The 15,051-nt window shown below is 37.2% G+C and overlaps 1 protein-coding gene across 1 annotated transcript in view; it reads left to right on the top strand.

Annotated features, from left to right (window-relative positions):
• Positions 1 to 15,051, top strand: part of PTPRM (protein tyrosine phosphatase receptor type M) — a 481,477-nt gene that overhangs the window by 184,159 nt on the left and 282,267 nt on the right. Inside the window, exon 7 of the mRNA XM_059815570.1 lies at positions 9,492 to 9,785. Within this exon, the coding sequence (XP_059671553.1) occupies positions 9,492 to 9,785 (294 nt within the window). The remainder of the gene's footprint in view (positions 1 to 9,491; positions 9,786 to 15,051) is intronic.

The following is a 15,051-nucleotide window of genomic DNA, read 5'->3' on the forward strand; positions in this document are numbered from 1 at the left end:
TTTTTAAAGATATGAAAATAACACTCGCTATTTACCTCCTTATGGAGTTTGCATTTAAAAAATATATTTACTGAAAAATATTGAAGATTTACATTAAAATGAACGCATAAAATACACATATTCCAACATATGGAGGGATGTTGGAATACAGCAGGAAACAAATGTAAGTAGAATGCGTACAGATATGTCCATCCTTATTGTAGAAAACTGCGCTAAAACAATTTTTTAACATTCATGATATTTAAATTGCATTTTTATTGCTTCTTACTTTTATATTAGTATTTTGGAGGAACAGAATTTTATTTTTGTTCTTTCAGAGACAAAACTAGATTCTGTAGCACCTAAGCTGTGGAGCCACATTATTGTGTTAGGTATCTTACCTTTCTGGTCCATTCTGTGCATAACAAACCAGTGAGATGAAGGGCTAAGGGCTCTTTTTCTCTTCTTTCTGAAAACAATTTGATCCATGTTGACAAGGAGTGAATGAGTGCCCTAAAACTAAATCGACCACAGGTGTGGAATTTTCCTCTGGGAATTAGGAAGGACACACTTGCATCTATTATGCATGCTCTGATTTTAGAAACAGTATCCTTCGTTGGATAGGACTTTTTTCTTTTGGGGATAGCATTCGGATTATCATGGATGATATCATTATAGCTCTTCTAGCAGAGTTAAAGAAACTTCCAGGCTAATGAGTAATGGGAGCAAGAAATTAATTTTTGAATAAGTACCTTCTTGTCACTCTGCTTTCCAAATTCTGCTCTAGGTTTTATCTTTTGGGTTAAGATACAAGTTAATATTTCTTATGACTTAGTCATCTAATTGAAAAATCAGTACCTATTGCAGTATAAGAGCTTGTACAGTTCTGGTTGCAGACAGGATAAGGGGCTTTGTTCTTAGTTGATCTGGGATTTGCTCTTTTCTTTCTCCTAACTCTTTACTTATTTTGTATATTTATAAACCTATATGGGATTTGTCAGGACTTTCTAAAGATGTCATCCTACATACAAGTTGCCTTTAGGAAAAGGGTAATAAACAAGGTGTGGGATAACTGTTACATCTGAAAATGTAGCATGGATGTTGTTTCTGAAGTCAGTACAGAAAGCACGTGTATGAGAAGCTAGCAATAAAGGAGGGGTTTGAAGGACGGGTGGCACAGTGGCATAAATAATCAGGCCAAGACATTAAAAAGCAAAGCAAAGTAGATGAGTCTTAGAGAAAGTGGAGAGAAGCAAGACAAGACGAGGAGGAGGTTGTGAATAACCTGTTTATGAGGATAACATGACAAAACAAATTGTAGTATGAAAACTTAGATGAGAATGGACAGATGAAGAAAGAAACAAATAGAGAAGGTGAGATGAGAATATAATTATAAGACGTAGTGGAAAAAATGAGGTTATTTCAGTCCAAGCAAAGATAGCATGAAAAGGAAATAAAAGGAGTGGCCAAAAATGGAAATGTATGGAAGTCAGCAAAGAGCGCAAGAAAGGGTGGAGTATGAACCCCAACAGGAATGATGAAGCATCTTTCAAACCTAGCATCAGTGGAAACGAGGAAGAATATAGCCTGCCTGAAGGAGGCAGATGAAAGATTGACTGCGTCAGTGACAGGAGGTACAGAGAGCCAAAGAAGTTAGGGTTTTTTCAATTTCTTTGATTTAGGGTGTTTTAATTTATTAGTGCACCTTTTGCGGTGCAGTAGATGAAATTATGAAGCGTATCATTAAAGCATTTGTGCTTACCTAGATTCTTTCAGAAAATTTGCACTGGACACTGTGAACAAGTGTATAGCCTTCAGGTGTAATCCCATTAACTACTTGCAGAGTGGCAAAGTAATTAAGGTAATCCCTGTTGTCTGTATTGGAGCTTTTATGAGACCACCTGCAGGTCATTCCTTCTGACCTAAAAAGACCCGTTTTAAACATTGTGCTGTAAAACCTTAGATGACTATACTGGAATAGCAGCATTAGGGGCTAATTAATAAATATGCTTTCTTATTGATGGCACATAATTAAGAAATTGTATTTCCTAACTTTTTCAGCAACTTTTCTGAAATACTAGTTAGCAGAATTCAAAGATAATGGATTGATTTCAGTGCAACTATATCTTTTTTTAATATGTTACCATTGATAAATCATGAAAAAATGTACATTTACCCATAATGAATGTAATGCCTAGTATACATGGAAGTTACTGATGGGTTAATAATAGTATGTGTAGAAACGGTGCTGTAATTACTCCCTGCTCTTTGTTGGAAACAATGAATCTAATTCTCTTCTCATTTACACTGGTGTATCTAAGCTGATTTAAGAGGAATTTCCCTGGAATTACATTGCTAGAATGACAGGAGAGTCAAACCTAGCGTTTGTAAGTTGAAGAGAATCAGTTCTTCACATTTATTGTGCTTTGTTTCATTCTGGTTGCTGAACTTGTAACTCAAGTCGCAAATAAGTAAATCCTGCACTGGAGTTGGGAATTTTTCAAAATGTCTTTGCTTTTAACTAGGGACATTTGCACAGTAAAGTGGGTTACAACTCCATGCAGTGTTCATTCTACTTCATTGTAGGTATAGTTTCACTAAATAGGAACTTACTCTAAGTAGATTCCAGTTACTTTCTTATGTAAACATCTTCAAGGTTTGTAGTGGTGCTGTGGCATGATGTTGTGTGGCACTGGAGACCAGGTATGAGAACTTCTGAAATCAGCGGAAAGGCCACTAGTGGCAGGTGCTGCAAACCGAACCTGAGATCATAAAGGAATAGGAATCAAATCTTGAACATGAGAGATATCTAAGAAACTGCTGAATGTTCCTTTTTTTTTTTTTTTCCTTTTTTTTAACCTGAGCAGATATGGTTATAGCAAGGTTTAATCAGGGCGGCAGGGGGGGGGAAGGCAATTAAAGAGCTGTCAGTTAATCCCATGTTATCTTATTAAAGAACTGTAAATATGAATATTGTCTAGTTAATGAGGAAAAAGCCTGTCAGTGAACAATTAGTCTGGACTTAAACAAGAAGGAAAAAAAGGGGTTTTTTTGAAAACTTTTTTGTGTTATCTTGTATGCCTTTTAGAGGAGGGTGAAATAAAGTATTGATTGCTCTATTTAAATAAATCCTGAAGGGGAGGTTTTCAGTTGACCCAAGTGTTTGTTCTGATAGGAAAGGCTGAAAAGACAAGTGCCTTGTCATTGTGTGTGCTCAAACTAAACAGTATCCTCATCTAAGTTTGTCAGAGAACTGGATTGAAATGTCACTTTATCTAATGGGAGACATGAAATTGGCCTTGTCAGATCACCCACTTATTGTAAAAAACAGCAGTTCGTATCTAATAGGTGACATAAAAGTAATCAAACATTGAGCAAAAGAAAAACAGTAGGGTGGAACTGATTGCATGTATTTGGTGAAGTAAATTAGACTTCTACATACAGTCCCTAGGTTGAGTTTTTCTAATAGTGGGCAGATCCAACACAGATTAGATACAGGAGAACAGAATGAGCCTGTCTGAGCAGACATCAGATTATTACAGAGTTCAGACTGCTTATTGAGTTCAAACAAGGTAAACCTAGGTGTCAAATTGGTTAAAAGGAGTTTTGTTAGGTTTTCAGGCGAGGGCATAGAAAGGTAACCGTCTGTAATGCTGGCAGCTTAAATGTCTGCATCTTTCCAAATGGAAGATTTAACACTGGGAACAGAACCAAACCTCTTCTGGACCTCTAGAGCAAAGGATTTATTCTGGAGGGCAAAATAATTTTGAGATCAAGACACAGTAAGAAAGTATTAAAGACTGCTTATCTGTTGTTCTCATACATTAAGTGTACACAGGTACTTAACGTCTGTTTTCTCTCTCTGCCAACTAGCCTTTCATGCTGGATCCGTCAGTCTGTCTGTACCCTTTTTTACGAACAGTGGTGGTATTAGGACTTATTTTTATGGTTGCCTGACAATTCATATAATGAAGTCCTGCTTTCAGATGCTCATATTTTGGTAAACTGACTTCAGGCTGATAATTTCTAGTGTGAGTGTATGGCTCAGCCTGAAGGTTTTGAGAAAACCTCCAACCAAAACAGTTGATCTAGTTCAGCCATCTTGGCAAACTCACCGTAGAAAAGTGCTGAAGACTCTGGGCTTTGAAGCAGGAACTTTTTTTTGGGAGGGTAATAGTTATATCAAGAATACTGGTTTTCTGTTCCTTTGAAAATCTGTTCTCACGTATAGTCAATTTACAAGCTACTAAATAAAACCCACCAAGACCTCCATTCTGATATGTACAATTGAGACTTCTCTGAGTTAAACTCTCAAATTCCCCCTAAATTCTAGATACAGTGAATGGAATTTAAATGCAAGCACTGATCTGAGCTCCTCTGGGATGGGCTGGATCCAGGCACAGGACTCAAAAGCTGGGAGCTTGCCATTCCTGGGCTTTTAGTATACAGCCCTCGACCTTGCTGAGCCCTTGTGCTGTGAGGGTAAAATGGTGAGATGCATGATGTGGATAGCGAGGGGTGTAAGAGCAAGAAGCTGCATACACGGATGAGATTGTTAGTGTTGGGACTGAAAGGTATGGGAAACTGGGAGGTGTTTTGAAATGAGAGGAGAAGTAGCTGAAAACTGGGGCTACATAAGCACTAGAAACTAGGGAGAAAGACGACAAAGGGTGGAGGATAAACATACATACATACATGGACATGCAGAAATATGTATGTGTGTGTATGTGCATATATATGTATGTAGGGGATGAGGATGCAGGCTGAGGCCGGTGGAAGAGGAAACTGTCTGGTGCAGGAGGGGAGAGGAGGAGCAGATACTAGGTAGAAGCATGATTAGAAGAACAGCAGCAGACTGGAAGGCAGGGAGAGGAGTAGGCATAGAGCTTGTAGGTGCAGCCCAGGGTAAAATAAAAACAAACCTGGGGTGGGAATTCAGCCGTATCTGGAATGCGGGGATGGTGACCATAGTGTGGGGAGAAAAAGAAAACCGAGCAAAGCTGAGAATGGGAAGGGTATATGGGTTTAGACCACTTAGGTAAGCAGATGAGTATGAAGCGAGAGCAAGTGCAGGCTGAGGCGCTACTGTCTTAAAAGAGAGTTGGTGAGTCAGGAGTGGGCAAGTCAGAGCAGTTGAGTTTGGGAGGAATCATGCTTGGGGAAGGGAACAGTTTGTGCCTAGTTAGGGATGGGTGGTAATAGTAATACTACTGCTACAGGGTTTAGCAGGATATCTACTAATGTCCAACTAGTTAGATTGTACTGCATAGGCTTATCAGCATATAGTACCAGAATACTGTTTTTCTGTAAAGTTTCAAAATATGTGTAAAATAGAAGAATGACATTTTATTAAATGATGAATTTACAAGTAATTTTAAGAACATTAGGATACTGGATCAGGTGAAGTTTTCATCCTGAACAGTCTCAGTAAAGGAATAGTGTAAAATTAGCTCACGTGTTATGCATCATACTGTTTAGCGGTATTGTTTAATTAAATAATAAATGCTTTGGCAGGAATTATTTAAAGACTTTTTTTCAAAAAAAATTGCATGAAGAACTGTGGTGTTTCAAAATCATTGCTGTGTCTTTTGTTATCAGTGGGGGTATTTGTTGCCCTTCATCCGCAATTAAATGCTGCAAAATGGCACTGCTCTCTGTTGTTACCAAAGGGATAGAATCATTTGCATGTTCAAAAGAGGAGCACAATGATATGTAAAAAAAAAAAATATAGAGGAAAATGTAATAAAAAAATCTTAAAGCTGTTTAGTTTCTTTCAGGACTATAAAATTATAATGATTTGATTAGTTTTGTAATAATTAAGAGGTTATTAATGTGGACATAGCATCAGAGATGGTTGATACCTTATTTTTATCACTTCACCTGCTCAGAATCACGTGGGAATATCGTGGCATTGTCTTTCTAACAGTTACTATTTAATTAAAAAAAAAATTAGCTTGCAGAATAAATGTTTCTTCCTTGTTCCCCTGCAAATGTAGCATGGCTCCATTTGCTCACCCTCTCACCTCAAAATGTTATTCATTACTGTTGAAGTAGATTTTTTTCATTTTTCAAGTTAGCTGTACTGAGCCACAGAGAAGAAATGTCCATTTTTTGTGTTCTATAACTCACTTAAATCTCAGAGATTTACATCATCTCCACTGGCATCTCTGTGTGATGCCTCTCCCTTCCCTATTAAAATTTTAAAAGAACTGCAAAACATAAAGATGTTATGATCTTGTAGAAAATGTTTGAAAATTCTGTATAATTTAAAGCACAAAGCAGTGTAAATAAAGGAGTTGCTGTTTCAAGTATGTTTCCAGTTAATATAGAAGCACATAAGAATAAATGATTTATATGCATGTATGGCTAAATTTGTTTTTATCCTCTGCGTAAGAGAAGGGCTGCTCCTTTGTCTTTTTCTCATATTTACTGTAAATGATCCATTTACATAGGGTGACGTTAGAGCATCTGCCTAAAGCTTTCTCTCATCTGCGGATATCTGGCATTGTAAGGTGGCCACTGTTTTCTTTCCATAAAGGATTATGCCCATTGCCATTTGTCACAGAATTCAAGAAGAGGTCACCTGTCTGTCCAAAGTCTAAAAAGCATTAAATTTGAAATTATAGCTAAACTTACCTTCCTTTTGTGAGTTAATATTCTGTTTTAAAAGCCTATCTTTAAAGGGTTTCACAGTACTGAATAGCTTTGTTTACTTCTGTTTCAAGAGACATCTAGAAGGAAGAACTCCTCTTTAAGCTAAACTGTTGTACTAAACAGTCACTGCTACAAACTTGTTTCTGCAATCAGTTGAAATTGCTTCCTTGAATGTACACAGCTGTAAAATCACAGGTTTATTGTACCAGTTTCATAAAGGTATTAATCAGGAAAAAATTCGCGTGGTTTTTATTTGAGACTACCCCAGTGGCCACCAGTAAAATTGCTTTTAGTGAAAGAATGTCGTGCTGCAGTCTGGTACTTACCTGATTAAGTGATTCAAACTCCTCAGAATCCTAAAAAAATTAAATCATTCTGCCTAAAGGAGGAAGAAATGAATAAGTCAGAAGAACAACTTTCACACTTTAGTCATGAAATCGGCTCATTATATTTGGTAGTACACCGTTTGTATTAAAGTGCCTGCTTAACTCTGGGTCTCATGTTTTTAACCAGTCACTTAATAATGGGCATCGTATTTGTAATGAAAGGTTCATTTTATGTAACCTTGATCTCTGGTAAGAAGACTACTTTTAGTATTAAACTACGTTACTCGTATTAAACTGCAGTGTATGCAGGCTTTGCTGAAATCATGCAGCTTGCATTAACCTTTCACACTTTGGTCACAAAGGAATGAAAAATATGCCCCGAGGGATAAAAAGACAATAAAATGCTGTCTATTTCAAGTACTTGTAATACTTGGAATGATTTGGTGTAACCGCTAACCTTAGTGACCTAACTCCTGAGTTCGCATTTTGAATGGCGCTTCAACAGCCTTTAGTAGCATTTGAAACTTGAAAGTAATTAACTGTTCTTTCAGCATGGCTAAGTAAATGCCTTGGGATGCTCTATAAAAGTTCTATTTCATGTCTTGGTTCACAAAACAGCCTAATGATTTAAATTGATGCTAAATCATTTTGAGTCAAGTCAGAACTGTTTCCAGACATGCTATTGCTGTATGAAGCCATAGTTTATATACTTCGGGAACAATAATTTCAATAAAACTGCAGTATGTGTCTAATGGAAAGATGACATCAGTTTGCCATATATTGCTACTGACATATAACAGTGTTTTCCCTAGTGATTTGAAAATGTAAACAATATTCTTTTCTTTATGTACTGGAATCTACCACAATATATTAAGCTATTTTTCTTGTCTATTGCGATCAGTAATAACTAGCAGACCTCTTTGGAGACATTCTGGATTGTTGCCCACTGTATCATATTCTTCATTATAGTAATCAATTAGTTTTGTTAAGATGAAAATATATAATGCCAATGCCTATGTTTGCTGTTTTGTGATGTCATATTTTAGCAATTACTAACAGATTGCACGGATTTAAGCTTACGTGCAAGTGTACAGTGTTAATTAGAAACACTGTCTATCTGAGGCATAGCTAATCTTCAATACACTTAGTGCTCTGTGAGTTGAGTACTCTTTCTCTAAATGAAAAAAGGTAGCATAACATAGGGTAATTACATGTTTGTTAAAATAGCAATTCTACTATTTCTCAGGAAATATTAATACTTCTTTCCAGAGTTCCTTTCTCCCTTGTGCTCCCTTGTGCTTCATTCTTTTATGTTCTTTGCTTTAACTCTGACTTTGAAGTCCTCGGGAAAATGATGAAATGTATGAATTCAACTTCTTTTCTGTTTGACTGCCTATATCTCAACACATTGGGAAATGGTTAGCAGAAGAGGATAAATCTGAAGCTACAGCTTAGGGAAGACAGATCTTCTATGTTCATTATGTATTCTGTGTAGCCTTAAGAAGGTGGCAGTGTTTGCTGATAGATATGTTAAGAATATTGGATCAAACAGTGCCTTATTGCAGTGGCCTGCTTTCATTCTACATGAATATATTTAACCAATGGGAAGGTGAATTTTATGCATTTGCGATGCATTGAAAGATCAGAGTAATTTCCTAGTTAATCAACAGAAAAAAAAGTATTTGTTTTTTACCTTTAAAAAGAGATGATGTCTGCAAATTACTTCTGCAGTCTAATTTAAAATGAGATATTCATCACGTAATAAATAAAAGTGGTTTTAAAATTTTGCTCACTTTTAAAATCTTTAGAAGGCAAACTATCAGGAGATCACACATGTGGTTGCTCTGTGAGAAAAAGTACTGCTGCTGTGTGGCAGTTAGTGAAAATAAGCCATTACATGAAATAGAGTCATAGTAAAGACTCAAGAATTCCCCCAGCTCTCATTTAGAAGTTCTTTCTGTTTAACCAGGAATATAGGACTTGAAAAAAATACTATATTTATTCTGCTTACACGGAAGTCTGAAAATCTGAAAGCTGAGTAGTACAGTCCATGAGCAATAATGAATAAAAAATTCATTTTGTTTTCATGCAGAAATCACTGTTCTGGCTATGTCTAAGAATAGACCTACAATATCAATTTTAGCTTAAAAATGTTAGTTTTTAGTAGGATTTATATTTACATCCAGTAAGAACTGTATTTTGATAAGAAAACCTGAGATAATCTTTCTTTTTAAATTGAAAGTTAAAAGTTGCCATGTAATGTGAATAGAATTCCAGATGCACCCGGTTTGAAATTACATGGTATAAAACAAAAACTTCATGATAAAATCTCCAAGTGCGTAAGCAAAAGAGTTTGCATGTTGCAGTTTATTGCAAATAAGTTAATCTGTGGTGGTGGTTTCTTCATATCCATACATTTATACAATCTTCAGCTCTAATATAGTACAAACCCCATTGTTTATTTGAATGTTTTAGAAGCAGAAAAAATGCCAGTATAATCATTGCTACTTTTTGTAATGTATTTTGCTTCAGAGCCACCAGTTCCCATTGCTCCACCTCAGCTGTCCTCAGTCGGTGCAACTTACCTGTGGATACAGTTGAATGCCAATTCCATCAATGGGGATGGGCCCATTATTCAAAGGGAAGTTGAGTATCGAACTTCAAGTGGAAGCTGGTATGACATACAACCTGTGGACTCCACAAGCTATAAGATTGGGCACCTGGATCCTGACACAGAATATGAAATCAGTGTATTACTTACAAGACCAGGTGAAGGAGGAACTGGATCTCCTGGCCCAGCTCTCAAAACAAGAACAAAATGTGCTGGTGAGTACTCAAAAGTGATTGGAAAGTTGTAAAGCATCTTTCTAGGGTTGAAAACGTAAGTTATTTCACTAGTCGTTTTTACTGTCTACCTTAACCCAGCAGGCTGCAGGAATGAAGACTGAATGCTTTTAAGTATAAGCTATTAGCATTTGCCAGCTACGATGACCTTGAAGCCAACCTTCAGGGCCACTGTAGATAGTGGATTAAATCATACCTGTGCATGCCTTAAAGTGGTGAATGTAGAGTGCACATTCAGGTGTGCACTGAGCTCTCTCCATTTCATTACACCCCTCTCTTGCCAGTGTATGTTTGGGTGTCAGGTTAGTTCATCCTTTTTTTTAATCTTCTTTTTTTTATTTCTCTTTTTTTGCTAGTATCCCAAGCTTGATAAGAACTTTGTTTTGGATAAAGTTTCTTTTTTCCTTTTTTCAGTGTCAGGTACATCAAACTTGTAGGCAAAGTGTAAAGAGATCCTGTGTAACAGCAAAAGTATGCACTGTTCAGTATCAATCAGCAGATGAAGTTTAGCAGAGGACTGCTTTCTTGAGGGACTGGCAGCATGTCTTTTCATTAAATGAGATAGTGTGATTTGTGGTGCTGTGTAGCAGTCTTGGCTCTTGTTTTGGATGTTATAATTAATAGCACTGACCTCTGACTGTAAAAAGATACAAAGTAGACCTATTATACAAAAGCAATTGTACAGTAATTTTCAGGAAGGTATATTAATTTGGGATTCATCCGTACAGAAAATAATAGACTACACTGTGATCTGGAATTTTTATCATTAGTATTTTCCCCCAATATTTTGAATCTTCTTTCTGTTGCGGTGAATTTGGTGGAAGACAGACGGATGCGTACCTAGAGGAAATGGGACTAAGCAACTGGTATTAGCTTACTGATCCTAATCTTTTAAAGAATGGCTTTGTGTTATTTGTCTTTTTAACAGGAAAAATTACATACATGAACAGAAATAACGATGTATTTCCATTGCATATGAAAGTAAGGTTACTTTATGTAAAGTTACCTGGCCACCTGTCAGTGGCTAAATGGCATTTCAGTTGGACTGATTGGTGTGTTGTCAAACATAGAATGAAATGTAGTTGCTGTCAGAATCCCAGTGTTACGTTTTTGAAGATGCAAGCTTGCACAAGTATTAACTGTTTGATATTCTGTTTGTTTTTTTCTTTTTACTTTTTTTCTCATTACTGAAAGGAAGTATTTAATGAAAAATATCAAAAAGCAGTACAGTTAAGTTATAATAATAGTTAAGTATTTTGTATTTATAAGATTTTCTTTACTAGACTAAAATAACTTCCGTTTAGTTAAAAGTGAGGCATAAAAATTAATTAGAGTTCCCTTCAGGAGGGTTTCTGGGTCACTATGCCTTTCATAATAGTGTAAAATGATCTGTCTAGACAAGGTAAGTATGTATTTAATACACAAGTACTTTAGGTATTTTAAAATGAAAACAGTTTTTATAGTTTGATCATCTGCTTATATGATTAGAAAATGTAACATTGGGTGCTGTGTAAGCGAGCCTGTCTGTACTAAAGGGTTAGAGAGTGTGGTGGCTTGACATCAGCCAGCAGCCAAGTTTCCACACAGCTGCTCACTCAGTCACCTCTGCCATGGCACAGAGAGAAAATGGAAGGAAGGCAAGAAGACTTATGGTCTGACATGAAGACAGTTTAATATGTGAAGTAAAAGCTGTGCTCGCAAGCCAAGATAAGAAATTTATTCACTATTTCCCATCAGCAGGCAGACGTTTAGCCACTTCCTGGGAAGTAGGGCCTCAGCACACATCATGGTTACTTGAGAAGGCAAATGCCATAATCATGAACATCCCCCCTTCCCTCTTCCTTTCCTTGAGCTTTGATTGCTGACCATGACATCACATGGTATGGAATATCCCTTTGGCCAGGTGGGGTCAGCTGTCCCCGCTGTGTCCCCTCCCAGCCTCTTGTCCACCTCCAGTCTACTTGCTGGGGGGGGCAGAGTGGGAGAAAGAGAAAGCCTTGAGGCTGTGCAAGCACTGCTCAGCAGCATTCAAAACACTGGTGTGTTACCAACCTTGTTTTGGGCACAAATCCAAAACACAGCACCATACAGGCTGCTATGAAGGAAATTAATTCCATCCCAGCCAGACCCAGTAGAAAGAGAAATCCAGAGTTTTAGTTGTATTTAAGAATATCATATACTTCCTGGTCTTTTCAGTGGTACATACTGTTGAGTATTAAAACATGCATTCAGTCTCATAAACCACTACCTACTATTTTATTACCTGGTAACATCTTGTAATACATCAGCATTATTTGTGTTTTCATTAAGCTAAACAGCAACCCTCTTAAATTAAAAGCAGAAAGTGGTGGTTGACTGAAAAATTTAAATTGAATTATGATATTAAATCTGTCTCTACAAACTGGCTTTTTTATAGCAGAGGACCTGCTTTGAAGGTGTAGTGCTTATTGGTTAACGGTTAGCAAGTGACATGCTAATAACTGGCCCAAGGGCTTAAAAAGAGATGCTGATAAACTAATGATGGTATAATTAAGCTGGGTAGGAGTAAAGTAATGCCAGTTTCCAAAGCATACCATAGAATTAATAAAACAAGAGTCTTTAAGAGAAGAGTCATTGCACCTTTTTAATTACTGTGATAATTGTATGCTGCTTGGCTGTTCCCTAGGGGTCTAGTGAACCACTTGGAGAGTTGAAGCAGTATGTTAGGCATTCAGTAATCTTAATAGTTCTCCAAAGCTTTTGAAAAACGTTTTCATTTTAGCAAAATGAGATTTCAGAGGCTTGTAATAGACAAGTCTTATCTGTAACTTTAGTAAATAAAAGCATCTATAATTAGAATGCAAAGAAAAAAATATCTCTAGACTTGGCTGCATCACCCTCTGTGGAACAGTTACATACTTTTTAAAGTGCTTTGGTTCCTTTTGATGAAAAGTAATATAAATGTAAGTGCTCTCTCAGTGTAATGCTCAGGAAGGCCGAGGAATTACATTCAGGTCTGGATTAGATTTAATGTAGAACATGGAGTTCAGGTTTGAAAAAGAGGGGTTTAATGGATTTTGGCTATTGTGAACCACGTTTGAGTCAGACTTAGAAAAAAGGGTTTTTCTCATTTCAAGGTCTGAAATCAAGGCTTCCTCAGGTTGTCTGGAATTTGAATCACCAGTTGCTGTGCTCAAAGCTCCCTCTTCCCACAGCTGTCTCATATGGTGTTATGAACCTAGAAGAGTGCTGCCATTTAAAATAAAAGGGGGGCAGGGGGAGATGGGAAGAAAATTCATCAGGAGATACATGACAGAACGTTTCCATTATACAATATATCTCAAATTACGCTGATGTACATTTTCACTCTGGTATAGTCGTAAAATAAGAATTCCAGAGTAGTCACCCACAATTAGAGTTATTTAAGGGCAGGATATCGGAATGCTTCACACCTCAGACATCGTTATCTGAGGAATAAGACTGTTAGCTTGGTGTGAGGCTTGCAGTGCCAACCACTGCTATAGAGACCTCAACCACCCAGCCATTGCTAGCAGCTGAATAGCTGCATAAATATTTGAACCAAAGAAATCACCTTGTATGCAAGCACAGAACCAACAGTTGCTCTGCCATATGGGATATAAGAAGTTTGAGGATCTGAGAGTCAATACTTATAAAAAAGCCTGTTATCCCTTACTGAAGTAGGTTGGGAATCCTCTGGTGCCTGAAAATTCTCTAAATGTGACTCAAAACCAGTGGAACTGTCCGTAGTAAAACCTAAGTAGGAATGTTGAAGGGTTATTAAGGTAGAGTGTGTTTTGTAGTTTCCTCTTATCCTTATCGGTATTTCTGTGGGTAGAATTATTTATTTCAGTGCTTTGCAACATGTTTTGTCTCTGACATGCATTGCGCGATACAAATCTTGATCCAATATGTTTCCCTGCACTCTGACGGTGAGGCAGTGCCCCAGTTAAAACAGTCTCCTGGAAAATCCAGAAATGCTGAGTCGGCTCCTGCAAATTTTTTTGCTATGGCCTCTCTATTACGAAAATTTATTTCTACACAACGTTGTTCTTTGAACCTGCTGGTGAACAGATACAGTTTAAAGCCAACTACCTTAGGAAGAAAAAGTAAAATAAAATCCTCTCTCTTGCTAAGGTAGGGGATTTTTAAGGCCTTCTGGGGAGAATCATTGCCTTTTTCTCATAATGTTTCTTTTTTCACTGTGACATTTGGAATAATCCTAGAAAATTACCATCTTTTCCTTTCCTGAACCAGAAAACCCTATTGGAATTTAAGAAAATAAAGGGACTGCCATGAAAGAAACTTCTGATGGACTATCCCCAAATTGTGGGGGTTTTTTAACAGTCAGAACTCTGCTTCTCTGTGCTAAGACACAGTTATTGCCCTGAAGTATTTGCAAAAACAATCACTGTCAAGTTAACCAATGATTTTCCAGGCAGAGAATTCACATGTTCCTCATACAAGGAAGTAACAGGAATGTTTTAATTAACATAGTTCATTTTGCTATGTCTTCTACCCTATCACCTGAGCTTGTCAGGAGGAAAGCTGTTACTCCCAGTACAATTGAGCCCTTGAATCACTGCTGCAGGTTAGTTGTAAACTATCTGTTACTCCTAGAAGGCTTTGTTACAATCTGGAAGTACAGAGCAGAGGAACTCTTTAAATCCGCACTCTTACAGACTGTTCTTTTTCATTTTATTCATTTTGCTCACTGCTTTGGCTTCAGCTGGGTAATTTTCCAAGGTGTCAAAATTACTTTGCTAGTTCTGTGCTGCCCACTGGCATCCACTGACATTGTGAAAAAAAAAAAATCTACGTGTGCCAAAATGCTTATTGATGGAATGAGCATCCTCTTCCCTCTGATCCATGAAGACCTCATCTCCTGTTACCAGATTCTGAAAATGATCAGATGTGGACCAGAGCAACAACCCTATTTTTGCTTGGGAATGTTAACTAAGTTCCCTGTTTTCTCCTTTTCATTACTAAAAGGGGTGCATAATTTACAACCATATAGTATGGAAATATAGTATTAACATAGGTTCACTCTGTTGAAAATTGTAGCCTGATCCAAAGCCAAAGTATAAACCTCTTAATCTTCCCCAACTACCCATTTTAGATAGTCCTTACAAACTATACAGTACTTTGCTGTAATACACTCTCTAACTGCATCAGGTTGCAACAGGCAAAAGTATCTTTAGGCAGGTGGTATGGGGCCAGCAACTGTCTTGAACCCTGCATGCAAAGTCAG

The sequence above is a fragment of the Gavia stellata genome, chromosome 3, assembly GCF_030936135.1.
Source record: "Gavia stellata isolate bGavSte3 chromosome 3, bGavSte3.hap2, whole genome shotgun sequence".
Classification (NCBI taxonomy): Eukaryota; Metazoa; Chordata; class Aves; order Gaviiformes; family Gaviidae; genus Gavia; species Gavia stellata.